This window comes from Aspergillus versicolor, assembly GCF_001890125.1.
Source record: "Aspergillus versicolor CBS 583.65 unplaced genomic scaffold ASPVEscaffold_3, whole genome shotgun sequence".
NCBI classification, from domain to species: Eukaryota; Fungi; Ascomycota; class Eurotiomycetes; order Eurotiales; family Aspergillaceae; genus Aspergillus; species Aspergillus versicolor.
The window spans coordinates 2,963,314-2,983,054 of record NW_024467526.1 but is presented as its reverse complement, the minus strand read 5'-3'; the positions used below and the strand labels follow the sequence as shown (position 1 = coordinate 2,983,054).

The window sequence follows — 19,741 nt, the reverse complement described above, 5'->3', positions numbered from 1 at the left end:
TAGTTTTCAGTGTCATCTTCAATGCAGTAGTTATCCGCTATTCAGCCTTTTCTGATGGATTGTTTAGGACTTAGGGCTAAGGTTCAGTAATGTCTAGACCAGCCTATGGGGCATACAAAATATGGAACTGATCCAGGGTCCTGCGAAGTGCCTCTCGCTCTCAGTATGTCCTTCGCACATGAGCGGCTTATTATTGTGGAAATCCGTTGGTTTTATTTCTTAATTCGAAAATACAAATCCATGGGCTGATAACAATGTTAACACTACCTTTCTATCTCAGTCTTATCGTAGACTGGGTCTTTAAGCAGAGATTTCGCCGAGCATCTTCAAATCAATCACGCCATTTGCCAAGCGCATTCTCAACATCCACTTCGATGTTTAGTTTTCTTCTAGCTCGCAAAATTCAAGCTAACAGTCTTGCAACACAACTATAACAGTTCTCCCTGCCAATGGGCGCCGTTATTGCGTGATTTGACGGGGAATATGAACCACCGCCGCAAAACACGCGATGGCTGCAACCCTGCCAGATAATTCAGCGGAGATACTCCGAAATTTGCATATATATAGGAGCAGTTTCCGTCGATCTTGGAATGCCGACCGTTGAAAAATCACATCACACAGGATGGGACACTCGCAGGTGGCTGTCCAGGCCGACTCTGACCCTGAGCACAGCACCGACCAGCCAGTGCAGAAACCGGTGTCGCGCGTAACGAGATGGTATCGCAGCGCTCTTTTTAATGTGATTATCGTTGGATTGATTTCATTCACTCAGCCTGGGATTTGGAATGCTCTAAATAGTAGGTTATTATGCTTAAATTTGGGAGTGGACGTGGTGACTGACAGGGACAGATACCGGAGCCGGCGGGCAACAGAAGCCCTACCTGGTCAACGGCGCCAACAGTCTCACCTTTGGTATTATGGTCTTTGGGTGTCCCTTGTTTGCCATCCTTGCCAATCGCTACGGCCTGCGACGGGTTCTCATCCTTGGAACCTTGGGGTATGCACCTTACTCGGCATCTCTATACGTCAACAACAGATACGGCACCGAATGGTTCGTTCTCTTTGGTGGCGCCACCTGTGGGATTGCAGCGTCTGCTTTATGGTCATCAGAAGGCGCCATTGCCCTTGGATACGGTGGTGTCGCAGATCGAGGGAAATATAGTAAGATTCTACATATTCTGTCGAAGAGCGCGTGCAATGCTAACGAATGTAGCTGGAATCTGGCTCGGACTTCGAGAACTAGGACAACTTATCGGCTCCTCAATCCAACTATCTCTCAACGTCAAGCAAGGAGAGCGAGGGAAGGTCGGATACTCGACCTATCTTGTGCTCATTGCGCTGCAATGCCTTGGTCTCCCTCTCGCTTTCCTCGTCTCGCATCCATCCAAAGTCATCCGTGCCGACGGAACAGGAATCCCTGACCCAACCAAACAGAAAGCCGTCCTAGGCGAATTCAAGAAGCTCTGGGCACAGCTGAAGAAGAAGCATATTCTCCTCTTGCTGCCCATTCTGGTCGGGTTCAACTGGAACAACACATACCAGGGCATCTACCTGACGAACTACTTCAGTGTTCGGGCACGGACATTGGGCTCTCTCACATCGGCCATCGCAGCGACTGCAGCAAACATGTTCTGGGGATGGTTCTTTGATCTGAAATACTTCAGTCGACCGCAGCTGGCCCGGATTACTTGGTTCACATTTGCAGTGGTCATGCTCGCCCTGTTTGCATGGCAGGTGTCCAACGAGAAACTATACGAAGACACACAGCCAACTATTGACTGGGCGCAGCCCAACTTTGGACGCGGATTCGCGGTAAACGTGCTCTTCCGGTTTATGAACGAGTCGCATTACATGTTCGTCTATTGGATACTGGGCGTGTTCAACGACGATCTGGAGACGCTAACCCTGACTGTTGGGATTGTGCGGTGTTTCGAGAGCGTTGGGTCTTGCTTGGCGTTTGGAATTGGGGCGGCGCAGATATCGCCCATGGTGAACTTGATTGTTGCTTTTGTCATGTTTGCGATTTGCATTCCTACCACGTCTTGGGTGGTGTTTCTGGTGCCGGAGCATCCTGAGGCCAAGCCAACGGAAGAGAACTCCCAGGGCGCGGACTCAGCTGTGCAGTCCGATCTGGACCAGAAATAATCTAGTCACATTCAGCAATACAAAGTATATTTTCAGATGGATACTTGCATTTTTGTAGATCTCGGGGTTATTTATTCTACAAAAAGGCGCATGACAGTTGCTCCTTCCCTATTGACCCGGTCTCGTCGCCCCTTCCTTCCACTGCAATATCTGTATTAGAATCGGAAAGGGCGTGGCAGGTCGTTCCTTCCTAACAGAGTGCATAGCTTTAACAAAGTAGGGAAGGTGTGATGCAGCCCATCGCTCCTTCCTATAATATCTTGAGTACTGTAAAAGGAAGGTTCATTATACCTGGGCCGCTCTTTCCTCTGCAAATGTTAACAGTCGCTCCTTCCCATTACAGTGAAGTATGTCCAACAATACATGGCAGGTGCGATGATTCCCTCGCTCTTTCCTTGCTTTACAGGCGCTCCTCCCTCTGATGCAGCTCCTGTGTAGATCCTGGAGGCAGGAAGCCGGGCATTCATCGCCCTTTCCTATGTAGGTATGATACCAAAATATAATTAAGGCTTGACTAAACCCAGCACAGCCCTATCCTCATGTGCCCGACGCCCAGTCAGCCTCAGCCTCAACCGCCACCAGGTGTCAAGTGGAATAATTGGCCAAATGCTCGCCTATCATATTCTGTCGACTTTCCCTTCCTTCCAGCTCCTGTAATACCCATGGGTCAATCTCACAGAATACGAAGTACAATGACAGAATGTTCTGCCTGAGGCAGATACTCAGCATCACGTGTTGGGCAATCGTGGCGATGCGCTCGTATTCCAGCTGCACCCACATTCCTTCACAATTCAGCTGTCAATGTCATTATTTAGGCAAAGAGCCTCCCAGGTGGAGAGCCGATACGCTAGTATATACAGCCTATTTTTTGAAGCTGCCAAGCGGAAACCTGAAGGTTGGGTCAGGGTGAAGTAAAGCTGCCATTATGGCTCTCGCAACGCGTGGATTCCAGACAACATTCCAGGTGGATCTGCCTGATCGGCCTCAAACGGGGCCTTATCACGCCCGGCGGGCACATAAAAAGTCTCGCAATGGGTGTACTGTTTGCAAGTCGAGGAGGGTCAAGGTAACCCTCCAAAAAGATATAATATCTGTTTAGATGTTAACCAAGTCCAGTGCGACGAGCGAAAACCCGCCTGTCGAAGATGTGAGAACTATGGGGCTGAATGCGTCTACCCACCATCGCCAGCCTCGTCTCGAACGAGCAGCAGTCCGTTAAGTTCCAGCTCACAGCCAGACCGAACGCTTGTCTCGTTTTCCATTTCCGACATGGTGAACAGAGTTCGGGATGCGGTGGGTGCGGACCTCGCGTTTGCTCCTCGCACCATTGGCGACTATGACGAGGTCGTCAACATCGCGGTGACTTCGATGGATTTCTACCTAAAATACTCGTCAAATTCAGTGGCTACCCCGTCGATTCAAAAGGTAATGAGGGGGGATATGATTCATGTTGCATTCGATGTAAGTTGCCACTTATACTACAGTCCGAATGCTAATCGTAACTAGAATCCATATCTAATGTATACGGTCGTCGGATGTGGAATCCTCCACATGAACCGCATATCTCCAAATAACGAATCACGAGAAATCGCCGAAGCGTACTTCTGGCAACGGGCTCTCCGATTATACTCCCAGGAACTACAGCAAAGCGTCAACGAGAAGAACGTAAGCGGGCTCCTATCCGCGTGCATGCTCATGGGAATCACATCACTCGCCCCCCTAAGATTCGAAATCAAAGATTCCTGGGTGTTTACCGGCGAACCCAGCGACCTAAACTGGCTAGCTGTCCAGGGCGGACTGGCTTGTATTCTGAAGATGGCGAAAAAGTACATCCCCGGTAGTATCTGGGGAACGGCCTTTGGACACAACCGCGACTGGGAGAATCAATTGTTCCGCTTTGATATCACGCACGGACGAGAGGGTCTACACCCCGAACTCGCAGATCTGTGCGGGATCAACGATGAATCAAACGAGGACAACTGTGTATATTGGTTCCCCATCAAGCTTCTAAGTCCATGTATGGAGCTAGAGGCAAGCGCACAGAATGCGCCGCATGTTACAAACTGGATGGGGAGGATCTCTCCACAGTTTGTGAATATCTGCCGAGACCGCGATCCGCGCGGCCTGGTTATATTGGCATATTGGATGGGAGTCATGTGCTCGCTGTCACAGTATCAACCGTGGGTTGAGGGGCGGGTACGACAGGAGTGCATTGCGGTGTGCATCTATCTGGAGAGTCTGGAGGATCCGGTCATCCAGCCATTCTTAGAGTTTCCGGCAGCAGCGTCTGGCTATACCTTGCAGGCTAAATTATAAACAAATAGACTTTTTCATGTCTATCGGCTGTACTTTCCGATCGACCCTGTCCAACTCTGGTTTTGAAAGTTGTTGATATGGTCAACCTTTAATGACATCAAGAATGACCCGACTCGTCATAACTTTGTGCTTAGAGTCCATTGAGGGTGTGACCTGGTGGCAAGGGAAGGTGCGGAAGGGCCATTGGATATCCAAAGGAATAGGGTATGTGGCCTGAGCCACTTGAACTATGTCAGGCACGTTTAAACAGAACGGATGTCCTGCCGTCTAGTAAAATCCAAACCGATCAGAATGGCCAACAAACAACCGACAATTAAAAAGCCTGAGATGAAGGAATCTAAGAATATGAACGATGGATGCCTTATCTCGAGCATCCAAGAGTAAGTCCACTCCCCTGTCAAACGAAGACTCTGTAATACTAACTATATCAGATGTTTCTCCAGTTCAAGATTCTCGGATCTGACGATAATCAGCGCAGCCCAAGAGTTTAAAGTGCACAAGCTGGTTATCTGCGGGCAGTCAACGTACTTCTCTCGTCTATTCAACCATAATTGGAAAGTAAGTTAAATCAACCCCATCCACAATAGCCCGATAGCTGACGAGTAGTTACTGTAGGAGACAAGAGAAAACATGATCAGGCTCGAGGGCGATGACCCGGAAGCTGTAGTAGCCATGATCCACTTCATGTACGGCTTCGACTACGAGCCCATCAGCAGGGAACGATGCCAGATCTCGCCGATGCCATTTCACGTCGGCGTCTATCAGGTCGCAGATAAATATGATGTGCCAAGACTCAAGGAACACGCAAGGCGAAAATTTGCTTCTGCTTTAAAGACCTGTTGGAAAATGGACGACTTCCCTGCCACGATCTTAGATGCGTATTCGACGACACTCCCTACAGATCGAGGCCTTCGCGATCTTATTGTGAGCATATGCTTAGAATATCTCGATAAGCTACTGAAGAAAGATAATTTCAAAGCCGTTCTAGAGGAGGCTCCAGGATTCGCGGCTGATCTTCTACAACACCGTCGTTACGCCGAGTCGACAAGTTATAACTGCCCCTCCTGTACTGGGGTGTGGAGGATACAACTTCCTAATCCAAGAAAGACATTTGAATATTGTCCGTTATGTGGAACGCATAACAAGACTTGGTGGCGCTATGTCAAACAGGACTTAAGAGGTACCCGGCAGTACGCAATCGAAGGCTCTACAGTCTCAAGTTGATTTAGAGCAGTTGAAGGGATAATATTAGGTTGTCAGCAATATAACAAATGGGCATACGAACAGGCCTCAATATGGCGTGATATTCCCTCTGTTGTATGCAATGGCGGGCTTGATGAATTGGAGATGACCCAGAATACATCATCCAGGCTAGTGCTTAGCTATTATTTCACATATAAATGGATTTCCCGCCTCAAATGAACTTCTCTCCTCCGTAACACGCAAAATGCAGCTAATAAAAGCCATTTCGCTCTTCGCCACCCTGCCCTACGTCCTAGCAGACTGGCAATATCTCTCGCGCCCAGACCTCTCACCCCCACGACTAAACATCACCGTCCCCGCCAAATCCACCACTGAAGACGGCTACATCTTCATAACTGCTTACCCAGGATTCGACCCAGACAGCGTCGGCCCCTTACAGCCAGGCGCCTATATTTTCCGCGACGATGGCGACCTCGTCTGGTCCGGAATCAGTTATTTAGCCGGGTACATAGCGAATTTCGGGCCTACGGTTATCAATGGCAAGCCTGTTCTCAAGGCCGCGCAGGGGCTGTTGAGCGGATCGCATGGTCGCATGTACGGGAACCAGGCGGTTTTGGATGAGAGTTATGAAACGGTGAAGGTCTTACGCGCGGCTGGACATCGGCTGGTTTCTGTTCATGAGTTTGAGGTTGTGGATGGTGGGCGGAGTGTCCTTATTGAGACACCAGTGCCTGTTCCGTTTGATCTGGGCGAGTTTGGGGGTGAAGAGGGCCAGGAGTGGATTCTTAGCAGTGGGTTTCAAGGTTAGTATTCAGAATCATATATCTTGTAGGATGACTGGACGGAGCTGACCTGGACAGAGATCGATATTGAAACTGGGGAGCTGTTGTTTGAATGGTTTAGCCTGGACCATATCAGCCCCAAGTGTATGTCACCCATATCCATAAATATAAGCAAGTCTAATAAGCATCAGACAGCGCCCTCCCCCTTGAACCAACCGGTCCCTTCAACTCGTTCAACTCCGAAGACGCCTGGGACTACTTCCACCTCAACAGCGCTGCAAAGGACAGAGACGGCAACTACCTAATCTCAGCACGAAACTACGCCGCCATCTTCAAAATAAACGGCACTTCAGGCGAGGTCATCTGGCAACTAGGCGGCTCACACGGGTCAGACTTCGAGGTCCCTTCTAACGTGGAATTCGCATTCCAGCACGATGCGCGGATCCGGTATACCTCTGAGAACGGAGAAATCGAGCGCATCTCTTTCTTTGACAACGCGGATCACTCGCAGTTAGAGCCCGGCCATGGGATTGGCGGATTCTCCAGAGCGAGATATGTAGAGCTAAACCATACCGCTGGGACAGTGAGCGAGATCCAGACATTCTGGCCACCTGATCCCCTCGTCGCGAACTCGCAGGGTAATGCGCAGTTTCTGCCTGGAGGGAATGTCTTTGTCAACTGGGGCCAGGCGGGTGCAGTTACGGAGTTTAGCCAGGGTGGGGAGGTTCTCTTCCATGCTTACCTTGATTCGTATCCGAATAATCGGGTGCAGAGCTATCGCGGGTTTCGAAGCGCCTGGACCGGGTATTCTGGGGAGGGTGTTGCGGTTCTTGCGCTGGGGGATTCAAGTGGTGAGGTGGCTGTTTATGTTTCCTGGAATGGGGATACGGAGACTGATGTCTGGCGGTTCTATCTCGTTCATGGAGAGACGGGGGCAGAGCGCAAGTACCTGGGTGAGAAGAAGAGGACTAGCTTTGAGACCGAGTTTCATACATCTCTTGACTTGTCTTCGGAAGCTGGTCGAGTGTTTGTTGTTGCTGAGGCACTTGATAGGGAGGGCAGCATCTTGGGACGCAGCAGAATAACTGGTCTGTCGGATAGAAATCCTTATATCTCTCATCTTAGGGGGGAAAGCTGGGCGACAGAGGACCTACTGGAGCAGGGAAGACCAGAGCTATAGAGTCGGGGGGAAATCCCTAGTCGCAAAACTGTCATTGTCTGCCCTATAGGCTGCATAAAACAGACACATGGAAAAGCACAATGCATGGATTCAAAACAAACAATATCAGAACTGCCAATGTGTTGTTGAACAACCCAACCAGGATGTCTCGCACTGTTTTCCAGTCATCATATTCAAATGGCCAATTTACCAACTTTCGGCATACCAGAAGGCTTCTCATTCTTGTCAGCCATAGTTTTGGCGACTCTCTTCCATTCGATAAAACATTCCTGACCAAGACACTTATCCCTCAGGAGACGATCGAACTCCTCCTGTGCGCCAGGCTGACCAGGTCGCAGCTTCACCTGAAACGGCCATTTGTCGACAATGGTATGATCTTTTTTTACCACAGCACCGACGGACTCACCAGCCTCAGTGAAATTGTGATTCTCCATGTACCTAATAGGAGTTAGCCTTCGTTGTGATGCTCGCTTCAAACCATTGACTATTGTCGCAAGTCTCACCGGTCAAAAACAATATCGTGGTTCGCCACTAGCTGTATCGCTGCATTGAGTCTCCCGCATTCCGGGTGCGATAGTGTAAGCACATGGCGTTTAAAATCGGGCATATACTGCCTCAAAAGTCTCCATCCTTCGCTTTGTGGTCCAATCTCACGTTCTCGGTCCGAATCATTGATTGTCCGCCCTACGGCGCCCATGAACAGGGTGATGAGTGTGGCGTGGGGATTGTCAGACGGTTGTTTCAATAAAGGCATCATCAGCTGGAGGGTGCGCCCAATGCCAAACATGCCAGAATCTGCGAGGTTGGAGGTCTACGCATAGACAGTCATTATTAGCAATGTCCCGACAACATAGGGTCAGCTTACATCAATCCGATCAAAGCAGCTGTCTTCGAGTATTGTCGGAAGAGGCGTGACGCAGTCCTCCGGTAGCTCGATGAGGATCTTTGAGGTTCTGAGCTTGTATCGGAAAGTTTTGAACATTCCATAAAGGTAGAAGTACAGCTTTCCGTAGACATCAGCCGTTGCGGGTCCAGTGTATGTCGCAAAGACTTCTTCGGAGGGCCATCCAGCCAAGGGGTTGGCATCGTCTTTCATAGGCCACTGTGCCCAGTGCTGGTAAAAGGTCCTGCAAATTTTTTCAGTGTCGAAGGGCAAGCTTGCAGATAATGAGGGTTCACTTACGGGTTAGGAATGCAGAACTCCTCGCGCGAGGCCCCAAAGGGGAGAAGCATTCCATCGTCCCAGAACTTCTCGTGCGCCACTCTGTGGGCAGGAGGCTGGCTGTACAGATATCGCTCACGGCAGTCCTTGCGCGATTTCACTTTCGTGGCCAGGGTTCTCGCTTTGTGGGCAAGGGTGGGCGTGTAGCCAAAAGGTGCTTCCAGGAAAGACAAAAGGCGATCCCAAGACTCTTTCTTCAGGACGGGAACGAGACCGCATTTCCCAAAAGTCCACTGTCTTCCGGTGGGGTGGCTGCAGCCAGAATTCTCGTAGTCTTTGCAGACTTCCTCGATGAGTGGGCGGAATTGACTGAGCAGGTCGATATCGGACTCGCGGAGGAACGCTGAGTACCACACATGAATCATGCATTCGATTACCTCTTCGTCATCTCCAGCAACTAAAGAAATGAGAAGCAAAAGGACATTCCGGCAGACTACATCGGCGTCGTGGTCGTTTATCGTGATTTCCAGACTGCCGTTGAAATCGTCCGGAAGGTCTGTGACTGTCTTCACCACGTTGCGAAGGTCTCCAGATGCTATACAGAAGGACATGCATCATCAGTTGAGAACAAGTATACTGTAGTAAGCAAGAATCCACGCTCACCGGCAAGCAAGATACGCAAATGTCCGTGATAGTCTTTCCCTTCGTTGTCCCCAAGTTTCAGCAGATCAAACGCAGGCATGTCCCCCATGAAATCCTTATCCGGTCCGAATGGGGGCTGATTCTTGGGGGATCGATTTTCTGTAACCCAGGCAGGAAACCATTTCGATTTGTTCAGCTCTGATCTGCAATCAATCCTATGGAATTTCCAGTGGCTTTTCTGGCAGGCCGCGCTGCAGTACTATAGGACGTCAGTCGAATCCATATTTACCAACACAAACGGGGCAACATACAAGAACAAGACGGCAATTTGTGCATGCACATTTTCCACCTTTCTGGCACTCGGAATTGTTGGCACAGCTAGGCTGAGAGCCTGCCATGTTGCTTCGATTCCAGGGCTGAACCGGGTATCATAAGATTAGAAGACGTTTGGAAAGAAAGCAGTAGTAACAGCATATACTGAGATGAAAGTGTTTTCAAATTCAATTTCGATTTCTTTCTACTGCTTTTGCGGTGTTTACCGAGTTCAGCTATTCACTTATCCTGCCTGTGTCCAATATCAATAAACTGCGCAAAGGCACGATCCACTTCTACCGCCGGGCACGTTCTCTATTGGCTACTTTAGGGCTGTCATTTATTTTTCATATTGTTTTATTCAAAAATGCACGCGTTGAGGTGCAAAGTGAAGTGTCATAATAAGCAGGATTGAAATCCAGGCAATTGCAGTCACACAAAGTGCTTATCAGATTTCAAAATCAAAGAGCAACCACCATTGTGTGAATTGTCAGTATCTAAGCCATGTAATAATGCAATATTAACAAGAGGCAAATGCTGACATGTTTGTTCAACCAGTTTCCTTACATCTCTCAGTCAGTCAGCCTGGCCTCCAAAGGCCGCTCTATCTACTTCACCACAATTATCACAGTCCAGGTAGTGCCCTACCAGATCCAAAACGTTATAGGTCTTCTATTAATGTCGGCTTTTTACTAACAATCTATGTCCTCCAGTGTTAACAATATCGCAAACATCCCCAGTCATTCGCCGACGATGTTGAAGACCAGAGCCTGGATGAGCCTTCCTAAACCCGTTCGATCTTGCAGCTGTTTGGGATGCATCTCCTTTCTACAACTGCAACATACTACACTGACCGATTTATTAAACTACATACTCCCAACTCGCACAGCGGTGTCGCATCGACATCGAACGACGTTCTTATTAGCGACTCCACTGTATGGCTTGGTCTTGCTGCGGTGAAAGACACACTGAGCTCTACTCATTCGGTTAATACACAGCTATGTGTTCGAAAACAATAACGAATCTACAGAGCACAGCAAACCCTGCAGTACACTGTACATATATTTATAGTGCGGATATACACGAGGCGGATCAGCATCGGCGAAGGCCGCAAGTGGGGTGAATGTAACGTTGGATCCGGGGCAAAATTCACGAAAAAAAAAAAAAGGCAAAAAAAAAAGGAAAAAGGAAACGATGACAGCAGGAAACCGAAGACGCAATCGTCAGCTCCGATCACGCAGTCTCCGCTGGGCAAAAGCTTCGGCTTGCGATTTTCTCTTTGACTCGTCCTCCATATGGCAGCAGCGTCAGAATGGCCGACAAGCAGCCCTCCGTCGCCCCAGGGCCAGCGCCCTCCGAGGCCAGCCATGTGCACCAGGACCGCCTCAACCGCGGCCTCTCCGCCCGCCAGGTCCAGATGATCGCGATCGGGGGCACCATCGGAACCGGCCTGTTCCTGGGTACGGGCAGCTCGCTGGCTACCGGTGGGCCGGCCTCGATGCTCATCGCCTATGCCATCTGCGGCGGTATTATCTTTGTGACGATGCTCAGTCTGGGCGAGATGGCTGCGTTTGTGCCTGTCGCGGGGAGCTTCTGTACTTTTGCAGGGTGCGTATAGTCTACTATATCGCTTTACCTTTCGTTACTAATTCTGTGTAGGAGGTTCGTCGACGACGCATTTGGGTTTGCTCTGACCTGGAACTACTGGTTCAATGATGCTGTTTCCACCGCGGCGGATCTGGTTGCTCTGCAGCTGGTGCTCCAGTATTGGTCCGACAACTTTCCTGGATGGGCTTTCAGTTTGATCTTCTGGGCTGTTTTGATTGCGCTGAACCTGTTTGCGGTGCATGTTTATGGAGAGGTGAGTTCTCGTTCCTTCTCTAGACTATATGCTAATTGCTTAGGTCGAGTACTGGATGAGTGTGCTCAAGGTTATCACCATCGTCGTGAGTATACTCCATCATACTACAGTCATACTACATTCCATACTAATACGCGTAGGTCTTCATCATCCTTGGAATAGTCGTCAACTGCGGCGGCAATGAATCCGGCCACTACATCGGCGGCGAGAACTGGCACATCCCAGGCGCGCCCTTTGTCGATGGAATTGGCGGTTTCGCATCTGTCTTCGTCACCGCAGCATTCGCCTGTAAGACCCTCCAGTTGAAGAAGAAGAAGAATCATGTTGACCCTTGCAGACGGCGGCACCGAGTCCATCGCCATCACTGCGGGAGAAACCAAAGACCCAGCAAGGACTCTCCCAAAGGTCGTCCTCAACGTGTTCTGGCGAATCCTCATCTTCTACATTCTATCCACCCTAATCATCGGCCTCAATCTCCCATACAACTTCCCAGACCTCTCAGAAGGCGACGTCAAAACCTCCCCCTTCACCCTTATCTTCCAAATGACCGGCGCCAAAGCCGCCGGCAGCGTCATGAACGCCGTCATCCTAACCTCCGTTCTATCAGCCGGTAATCACGCCCTCTTCGCAGGCGTCCGCCTCCTCTACACCCTCGCCGTATCCGGACACGCGCCCAAGGTCTTCGCCCGGTTAAACGGGAACCAAGTCCCCTGGGTCGCAGTCCTAGCCACTGGAATCGTCAGCGGACTCTGCTTCGGCTCGAGCAAGATCGGCGCGGGTCAGCTTTGGACTTGGCTGCAGAAGTACGTCCCAACCCAGCACTATCTTTGGAGTATACACTAATAAAATAACAGTATCGTCGGCGTCTCCAACCAACTCTCCTGGATCTCCATCGGCATCACCTCAATCCGGTTCCGACGCGCAATGAAGGCCCAGAATAAGACGCACCTCCTGCCCTTCCGTAACTTCACGTACCCGGTTGGTCCCTGGGTTTGCGTAATTCTCAACATCGTAATCGTGCTCGTCCAAGGGTGGACCTGCTTCAGCCCGAGATTTGACGGTGTCAGTTTCGTGAGCTTTTATGTGGAATTGCCAATTATGTTGATTATGTTTGTAGGGTGGAAGATCATTAAGCGGACCAAGTTTGTAAAGCTGCATGAGGTGGATCTGGAGACGGATACTTATACCCTTGAGGAGGGGGGTGAGAAGAGTCTTCTTAAGAGGTTTGTTGAGTGGGTTGCTTAGTTTCTAAAGTGTATATATTACTGTTTCGGGGATTCTGTATATACCATTTAAATTAATGGTCAAAGGCTGTTAATGCAGGAAACGCCCACCTCCTAGTCTATGCCCATAAACTCATAAACCGCCGCTGTAGTCTTCGCCAAATCCTCAAACAAATGCCAATGCCCTACACCCTCCAACACCACCACCTTCGCTTGTCCCTTCCCACTTCCAATTCTCTGCGCATACTTCTCACACAAAGTAGGCGGACTAACCGCATCATCCGTCCCCGTCACCATCAACGTCCTACTCCCCGCCACCCCCTCTACATTCAAAGTTTCCTCAGCCGACCGCGCAAGCGCCATACAAGCCTTCGCATACCCCTCTGCATCCTGACCAAGCAGCGATAGCCTAGTAGCCGTTACAGCAAGCGAGTTTTCAGACTTTGTACGCTGCGAAAGGCCTGCGTTGACGATCGCGTCTGTGACTGCCAGCATGCCGTCCCTGCGCACTGTTTCGGCACGGGCGTAGGTTGCGTTGCTTGCTGCTGCCGGGAGGGGCGAAGGAGGGGGACCCAGGAGGATGAGGTTTGAGATTGAGGCTGGGAATGAGGAGTCAAGGGCGAGTTTGAGGGCGACGAGACAGCCCATTGAGTGGGCAATTATGGTTACTGGCTTTTCAGACTGGGTTGAGACAGTCGTGTAGAGGGTTCGGATGTCGGATGCCAGGGAGGAGATTGTGAGGCTGCTGAGCCCGTTTGTTGGAGAGAGGCCGTGGCCTTCGAGGTCTGTTAGATGGCAGGCGTGTGTTTTGGATAGTTTCTCGACCAGAGGGGTGAAGTAGGTAGAGGAACCTCCTAGGCCGTGGATGAAGATGACGGGGTCGGCGTCGGGCTGGCCTCGGAATTGGTAGAAGAGGCTCTTCGTACCGATGTTGACGAGGCCGTTGCTACTTCTGGTCTTCTGGTTGGAGACTGGGATTGAGGAGGTGGTGTTGATGCGTTCGATCGTTGGGTTGATTGCATCTAGGCTTGCCATGTGGTTGACGAGTGCTCCCAGCCCAGTAACTGAGACTTTCACCTCATCGCCAGGTTTGAGGAACTTCATCGGTCTGAACCCAAAGCCCACGCCATACGGGGTCCCTGTTGCGATCGTATCCCCAGGCTGAATCGTCTGCCCCTGGGACAGCGTCGAAATCAAGTTCGGGATGCTGAATATCAATTGATCTATTGTAGCATTCTGCCGCTCCTCGCCATTGACGAACGTCTGTAGACGCAGATTCTCCGGCAGTCTCTCCTTGGGCACAGCAACAGGCCCAATGGGGCAGTAAGTATCCGGTGACTTGCCGATATAGAACTGCTTGTGGTCCCGCTGTCTCTCACGAGCCGTGAAGTCGTTGATGATGGTGTATCCCCAGACATAGTCCATCGCCTGCGACTCGGGAATTTTATACCCAGCCTTGCCGATGATGACGCCAATTTCGCCCTCGTAGTCGGGCGTCTGCGTGAATTCCGGATGGAGGAGCACATCCTCGCCGTGCGCGATGATGGACGTTGCCCGTTTTGTGAAGATCACTGGCGCGCTGGGCTGGTCGACTTTGTCTGAAGAGTCGAAGCCCGATGAGTTGAATTCTTTGGCGTGTTCGGCGTAGTTCTTGCCCACGGCCAGGATGTCGCGGCCGGAGATGGTGGGGAGCAGTTTGACCTGGGATAGAAGGATTGGGTCTTCACGCGCGGGGAGGATGTTGGCTTCGCCGGCTTCGATGACCTGGTATAGGTTGTTGATTCGCGTGCCGGACGTGAATGACAGTGGTTGAATGTGTTCTGACTGCAGGTCGAGGTGGCCGATGCGGTCTCCCCCGGAGCTGGGGTCGACGTAGGCGCAGTAATTGAACTGAGGGGAAGCCATTGTCTGTGTTACTCTGTTGGAATGTTTTCCAGTGCAGCTGGCCCTCTTAAATAATAATCGAATGGAATTGTCAAATATGACCCCGCCTGTTCTCCACTGCAATTGCGAATCTCCATCTCGGCCTCACTCCGCGCATCTCCGTCTACTGGTCACGCTGACTCGCGGCAGATGGATATGAACGTGGTATGCTTATTCTATTCTAAGTAGTATTGAGCTGGTAGTCTACCGATATACCCGATCTCCAGTATCGATGGTCTTTGTAAATACCAAGTATCTTAGTATACAACATTCATAGTCTATTAACACGCATCAGATAATCACCAATCATCCAAACTGCTCGACCCAACATATCTCGGAGTCTCCGTAAATCGATTCCTCACTCCGCTCGTCCTCCCAATCCTCAATCCTGTTCCAGCCCTCTTCATCTGTTCTTTGCCATGAAACCTCCAAAACTGCCATGAGCAGTCCTGCCCCACGAAGCTGCGAATCACAACGGAGCCGCCGGGGTGGTGGTGTTGGAAATCTGTGCAGTCGTAGACGATATTATCGATTACAATCCAGGCGGGTGGGAATGGCGGACTTGTATCTGTATTGTGTGATTTGTCTGCAGTTAAAGCTGAATTCCAGGACTTTTCCACGAGGGAGAGGACTGCCGGGTCGATGTAGGGGAGGTCTGAGTCTGCAGTTGAGGGGTCTTGACTGGGGTATTCCCGGTCTAGGAATGTGCGAGTCTGCAGCTGTGTTGGTGATGGGGTGATATCTTCGACATGTTCACTGTAGGCCGCATTCTTCTCTGAGTGAGTGGGTAGCGCTGGACGGCGGTGTGTTAACCAGCCCATTGTGAATGTTCTCCCGCATGTTGTCAAGGTCACCGAGGAAGCTCAGTATATGGAGAAATGCGGAGGGCAAATTGGATCGACGGTGGATGGAGAGCGGCGAACAGCGGAGATGCGCGGCGATGGTCAATCAAGAATGACACGATTGGTGCCCGCACCGCGACTCCACGGCTGCATAATAGAAGTTCCTGGCTTATAGTGCACATCGGAGGGGGTGTGAGGCCAATTGTCAGACTTATGCTGTATATATACTCCTCGTCTGACATGGGTTTCTCTGGATTCGCCACTTTCCCTGGGTATACTCAGATTTATTCAATATGTCTGAGTTATCGTGGACATCTCCAGACTACCCACTCGAGCCTTACAACGGACCACCTCGGAATGTCGCATACATAGATAAACTTAAGTTCGACGAGAAACTGCAACCAAAATCATACAGCATTGCAGGAACACATCCAGAGTCAAAGGTCTTGATTACCGACATTCAGATAATCGATGCAACCGGGAAAGCTCCTTATCATGGAGATGTACTAATCACAGGTACATTCTTCCACTCATACTGCTAACTCATGCTTACGTGCAGCAGGAGAGCGGTTCACGCATGTCGGCGAGGTCCCTGGAAAAGAAGACCTAATCAAAGACCCCAAGGTCCGAGTATTCTATGGCAACGGCCGTACTTTGATTCCCGGTCTCGGAGATGCACATACCCATCTGAGCTGGAATGGGGGGGATCTCGGCCGGTTGGGCGAGTTGGGCATCGAAGAGCACACGCTCTTGACGGCGCGGAGTGCCCGGAGTTTCATTGACTCTGGGTATACCATGTATGGCTTGTCCATATCATTCAAAAGAATGTACTGACCGTATTAGGTGCTTTGGTGCTGCGTCCGCAAAGAAGCGACTAGATGTGGTTGTCCGTGATGCGATCAATGCTGGAGATATACCAGGGCCGCGGTATCTTGCCAATAGTCAAGAGATGGCTCGACGAGATGGTGACTTGGTGCCTGGGATTACTGCATACGCCGACGGGCCGGATGAAATGCGTCAGGTGTACGTTCTCTCCTATTGAGATCTGCTATAATTTCTGATGAACACAGAATCCGCGAACATGTTGAGTTGGGTGTCGACCAGGTCAAGCTGTCGATGTCTGGAGAATCGGTATTAACCACATTTCAATTACAGAGCATGTGCATATGAAGCTGATTGAGGCAGATAACTGAGATCCGCGATGCAATGGACTGCTATTTCAGTGACGAAGAGACAAAGGCATGTGTAGATGAGGCCCATAAGCTTGGAATCAGGCTCTGCGCCCATGCTCGGGCTCGAGATTCCGTCAGACAGTGCATTGAGCATGGGGTAGAAATCATATATCATGGATCCTATATTGATGAAGAAGGTGAGGACATAGATTCCTCCCCAAGGGCAATTCTAACGAAAGCAGGGATGGACATGCTGGAGAAGAAAAGGTCACAGCATGTGGTTGTCCCTGCGCTCAACTGGCTCTATGCCACGCTTTACGAGGCAAGTGCATTTGGATATGCCACAGAAGTCGCTGAGAAGGTTGGATATAAGAAAGAACTTGAAGCTGCGATCCGTGGACTGCGGGAAATGCACCGACGTGGAATCGTAGTCCTGCCTGGCGGGTATATCACCTTTCCTTTCAACGTAGGCTGTTACTGATATCTTTAGGGACTACGGCTTTGCCTGGACACCTCATGGAACATATGCCCGGGATCTCGAGCATTTCACCAAATTCCTTGGCTTTACACCGCATGAAGCCATAATTGCAGCGACATACGGCGTAGCAAAACTGTTCATGAGGTCGCACGAGATGGGCCAGATCAAAGCAGGAAACTTCGCAGATTGCGTTCTAGTCGATGGGGATCCGCTGGACGATATCACCATCTTACAGAATCATCAAAGGCTTAATGTGATTATCATCAACGGACGAGTTCACAAAGCTGGACGGAGGGAGCTGCTGGTGCCGAATATGGCTGCCCATGAGCTCACGCAGAGAATCACGCAGGGAGTCGAGGAGTTGGAGATTGTAACGCCTATGCAAAAGGCATATTGATTATTTTGTATTGTAATTGAATATTTGATAGTATTGAATAGTTTTATAGTATTAATACATTGCATAAGCGGATAATGCCGAATGTAAACCCCGCACGGTATTCGTCCTATAAACCAGTCCTCCCCAGTCCCCCATTCTTTTCTCCAATTTACCCTCAAAACATGTCGTCGAGACGCCTTCCTCTCAGCTGCGAGAATTGTCGCCAGCGCAAGATCAGATGCATCACCTCTGGTTATAATGCCCCCTGCGATACCTGCTCTCGTCGTGGTTATGCCTCAAGCTGTCGCTTCCGCCGCCAGGATCCCTACGAGGCAGCAGCTCGATCGCCGGATGCGACAAATGTTTCTTCTTTGGAGGACCTCCTGAGACGGAATATTGCAGTGACAACAGCGCTGCTAGACCAGCGAAATGAAGCTCGGCTGCCGTCTCCAGAGTCGAGCTCCCCCGCTTCACAGATTGCCACCGGAGAACGTCCAAGCCAGACCGTCCCCAACCAACAATCAGGCCGTCTAGTTGTCTCACCATCGAATCATGTCCGGTTCATACCTTCAAATGGACTCGGTGATTCCGAGCTCATTGATGCAATGCATGAGACGACCTCTGGGTGTCCGACCGGGTTTCCTTTCTTCGAACAGGCCGGCGCAAGTGCTGTCTCGGACGAGCTGCTAGATATGCTCCCTCCTCTGCCACAACTGGAAGAGCTCAAGGCAGTATACTTCGAAGTATTCTCGCCGATATTCCACATCCTTCATGACCCGACCTTTCATGCTACGTATGACGAGTTCAGGCAGAATCCGAAAAGCATCTCATTGCCCTGCCTTGCCCTTCTCTTCGTCATTCTCAGCCTCTCGGTCACTGCACTGGACGAAAGCAACCCTCTACTTATGCATCTCGGCCGCGACCCATCGCCCGGGGCTAATATTCGCAGTCTCTCAGCCAAATACAGGGGCGCGGCCATGCGCTGTCTTGTCGCTGACAACTTCATGTTCCGTCACAATCTCTGCACGGTTCAGTGTCTAGTTCTGCTCATCTACGCGATCAACCATTCCCAAGGCCCGGCCTGGTCTCTCCTCGGTACAGCTCTCCATATTGCTATTGCTATCGGTTGTGCAGTTGACCCAGCACGACTCAACGTCAACCGCATCGAGGCCGAGGAGCGTCGACGATGCTGGGCTGCGTTGCAGATGCTGTATACCATCCAGAATACCTGTCTCGGGAATCTCATGCCTTTCCGCATTGACTCTCATGTGGAATTGCCGGCTGACATTGAGGATGATGACTTGACGCTCGACACTTACAGGAATCTCCCTAGTAAAGGCGACGCTCCAACAAAAATGACCTATCTACTATATAAATTCCGTTTATATAATCTCGCCTTCGAAATCTGCCAACTCACATCCCCGGACGACCGTGCAAAAGCAGACGCCCTTGGTGCAAAGATTTCCTATGAGCAACAATGTCATTTTACACGCTTCACATCAAGACCACTCGCGGAACTGGAGCCTTATCACCAGGCTCACTACTACATTCTCGCCAACTACACCAACCATCTTACCGTTCTTCTCCATAGGCCATGGCTCTCAGACAACAGATACAAACAAAGTTCAGATCGATGCGAGCACGCAGCAACCATCATCCTGTCTAATTTCGAAAAGCTTTACTCGGAGCCTATATTCCGCTCATACCGGTGGTACGTCGACGGGCTGGGCTCCTTCTATGCGTTTTTCTCCATCACTACGCTGCTTGTGCTACACGGAAATGGACAGCTGGATGGCCAGGCGAGACCAGAAACGATAATTCTTCTTCTCCGGTGCGTAGAGCTACTTGTTAACAATGCTTCGAGGAGCGCTGTTTGTTCGAAAGCTGCTGCAGTTCTCGAGCCCGTGGTGCAACATTTGAACCCGGTAGATTTGACTGCTTCTCAATATATGAGTCCGATTGGTGAAGATGTCATATACACTGCCTTTCCTGAGCTGGGAAATATGTTTTTTGATGTGCCGTGTGAGCAGCTATTGACACCGGCGGGGTTTCCTTGGGTTACTTCCTCTAGTGTGGTCTAGAGTTTGCTATAGAATGTATAATCTGCTCATGCAAACTTGCTCA

The 19,741-nt window shown here is 50.4% G+C and overlaps 10 protein-coding genes across 10 annotated transcripts; 7 read left to right on the top strand and 3 right to left on the bottom strand.

Moving 5' to 3' along the window:
* Positions 1–622: 622 nt before the first annotated feature.
* Positions 623–2,145, top strand: ASPVEDRAFT_82261 (uncharacterized protein; the record flags this gene model as incomplete). Its single annotated transcript, XM_040817171.1, has 3 exons — positions 623–797; positions 850–1,161; positions 1,214–2,145. 3 exons carry the CDS (start codon positions 623–625, stop codon positions 2,143–2,145), a joined length of 1,419 nt encoding a protein of 472 aa, XP_040666464.1.
* A 925-nt stretch (positions 2,146–3,070) lies between these two features.
* Positions 3,071–4,454, top strand: ASPVEDRAFT_51828 (Zn(II)2Cys6 transcription factor domain-containing protein; the record flags this gene model as incomplete). Its single annotated transcript, XM_040814535.1, has 4 exons — positions 3,071–3,211; positions 3,262–3,606; positions 3,652–4,341; positions 4,383–4,454. The coding sequence occupies 4 exons, from the start codon at positions 3,071–3,073 to the stop codon at positions 4,452–4,454; spliced, it is 1,248 nt and encodes a 415-aa protein (XP_040666463.1).
* Positions 4,455–4,752: 298 nt separating this feature from the next.
* Positions 4,753–5,685, top strand: ASPVEDRAFT_82259 (BTB/POZ domain-containing protein; the record flags this gene model as incomplete). Its single annotated transcript, XM_040817170.1, has 3 exons — positions 4,753–4,841; positions 4,893–5,019; positions 5,077–5,685. 3 exons carry the CDS (start codon positions 4,753–4,755, stop codon positions 5,683–5,685), a joined length of 825 nt encoding a protein of 274 aa, XP_040666462.1.
* Positions 5,686–5,908: 223 nt separating this feature from the next.
* ASPVEDRAFT_82258 (arylsulfotransferase family protein) lies at positions 5,909–7,626 on the top strand (the record flags this gene model as incomplete). The annotated part of the gene is made up of 3 exons (XM_040817169.1): positions 5,909–6,467; positions 6,525–6,590; positions 6,638–7,626. 3 exons carry the CDS (start codon positions 5,909–5,911, stop codon positions 7,624–7,626), a joined length of 1,614 nt encoding a protein of 537 aa, XP_040666461.1.
* A 91-nt stretch (positions 7,627–7,717) lies between these two features.
* ASPVEDRAFT_61331 (uncharacterized protein) lies at positions 7,718–9,893 on the bottom strand. The gene is made up of 6 exons (XM_040815563.1): positions 9,742–9,893; positions 9,452–9,689; positions 8,810–9,383; positions 8,492–8,753; positions 8,130–8,437; positions 7,718–8,064 (listed from the first exon to the last, which is right to left on the bottom strand). Exons 1-6 carry the CDS (start codon positions 9,826–9,828, stop codon positions 7,800–7,802), a joined length of 1,734 nt encoding a protein of 577 aa, XP_040666460.1. The 5' UTR covers positions 9,829–9,893; the 3' UTR covers positions 7,718–7,799.
* Positions 9,894–11,054: 1,161 nt separating this feature from the next.
* ASPVEDRAFT_127561 (amino acid permease) lies at positions 11,055–12,848 on the top strand (the record flags this gene model as incomplete). Its single annotated transcript, XM_040806470.1, has 6 exons — positions 11,055–11,350; positions 11,402–11,603; positions 11,647–11,688; positions 11,744–11,891; positions 11,941–12,406; positions 12,458–12,848. The coding sequence occupies 6 exons, from the start codon at positions 11,055–11,057 to the stop codon at positions 12,846–12,848; spliced, it is 1,545 nt and encodes a 514-aa protein (XP_040666459.1).
* ASPVEDRAFT_40237 (bifunctional fumarylacetoacetate hydrolase/alpha/beta hydrolase family protein) lies at positions 12,839–14,788 on the bottom strand. Its single transcript, XM_040812094.1, has one exon. The coding sequence runs from the start codon at positions 14,729–14,731 to the stop codon at positions 12,941–12,943; it is 1,791 nt and encodes a 596-aa protein (XP_040666458.1). The 5' UTR covers positions 14,732–14,788; the 3' UTR covers positions 12,839–12,940.
* A 127-nt stretch (positions 14,789–14,915) lies between these two features.
* On the bottom strand, positions 14,916–15,647 carry ASPVEDRAFT_40236 (cytochrome b5-like heme/steroid binding domain-containing protein). The gene has a single exon (XM_040812092.1). The coding sequence runs from the start codon at positions 15,568–15,570 to the stop codon at positions 15,049–15,051; it is 522 nt and encodes a 173-aa protein (XP_040666457.1). The 5' UTR covers positions 15,571–15,647; the 3' UTR covers positions 14,916–15,048.
* Positions 15,648–15,806: 159 nt separating this feature from the next.
* ASPVEDRAFT_40235 (uncharacterized protein) lies at positions 15,807–17,710 on the top strand. The gene is made up of 6 exons (XM_040812091.1): positions 15,807–16,107; positions 16,154–16,388; positions 16,435–16,614; positions 16,662–16,722; positions 16,777–17,207; positions 17,254–17,710. The coding sequence occupies exons 1-6, from the start codon at positions 15,885–15,887 to the stop codon at positions 17,636–17,638; spliced, it is 1,515 nt and encodes a 504-aa protein (XP_040666456.1). The 5' UTR covers positions 15,807–15,884; the 3' UTR covers positions 17,639–17,710.
* An 89-nt stretch (positions 17,711–17,799) lies between these two features.
* On the top strand, positions 17,800–19,698 carry ASPVEDRAFT_51822 (Zn(II)2Cys6 transcription factor; the record flags this gene model as incomplete). The annotated part of the gene is made up of 1 exon (XM_040814534.1): positions 17,800–19,698. One exon carries the CDS (start codon positions 17,800–17,802, stop codon positions 19,696–19,698), a length of 1,899 nt encoding a protein of 632 aa, XP_040666455.1.
* Positions 19,699–19,741: the final 43 nt, after the last annotated feature.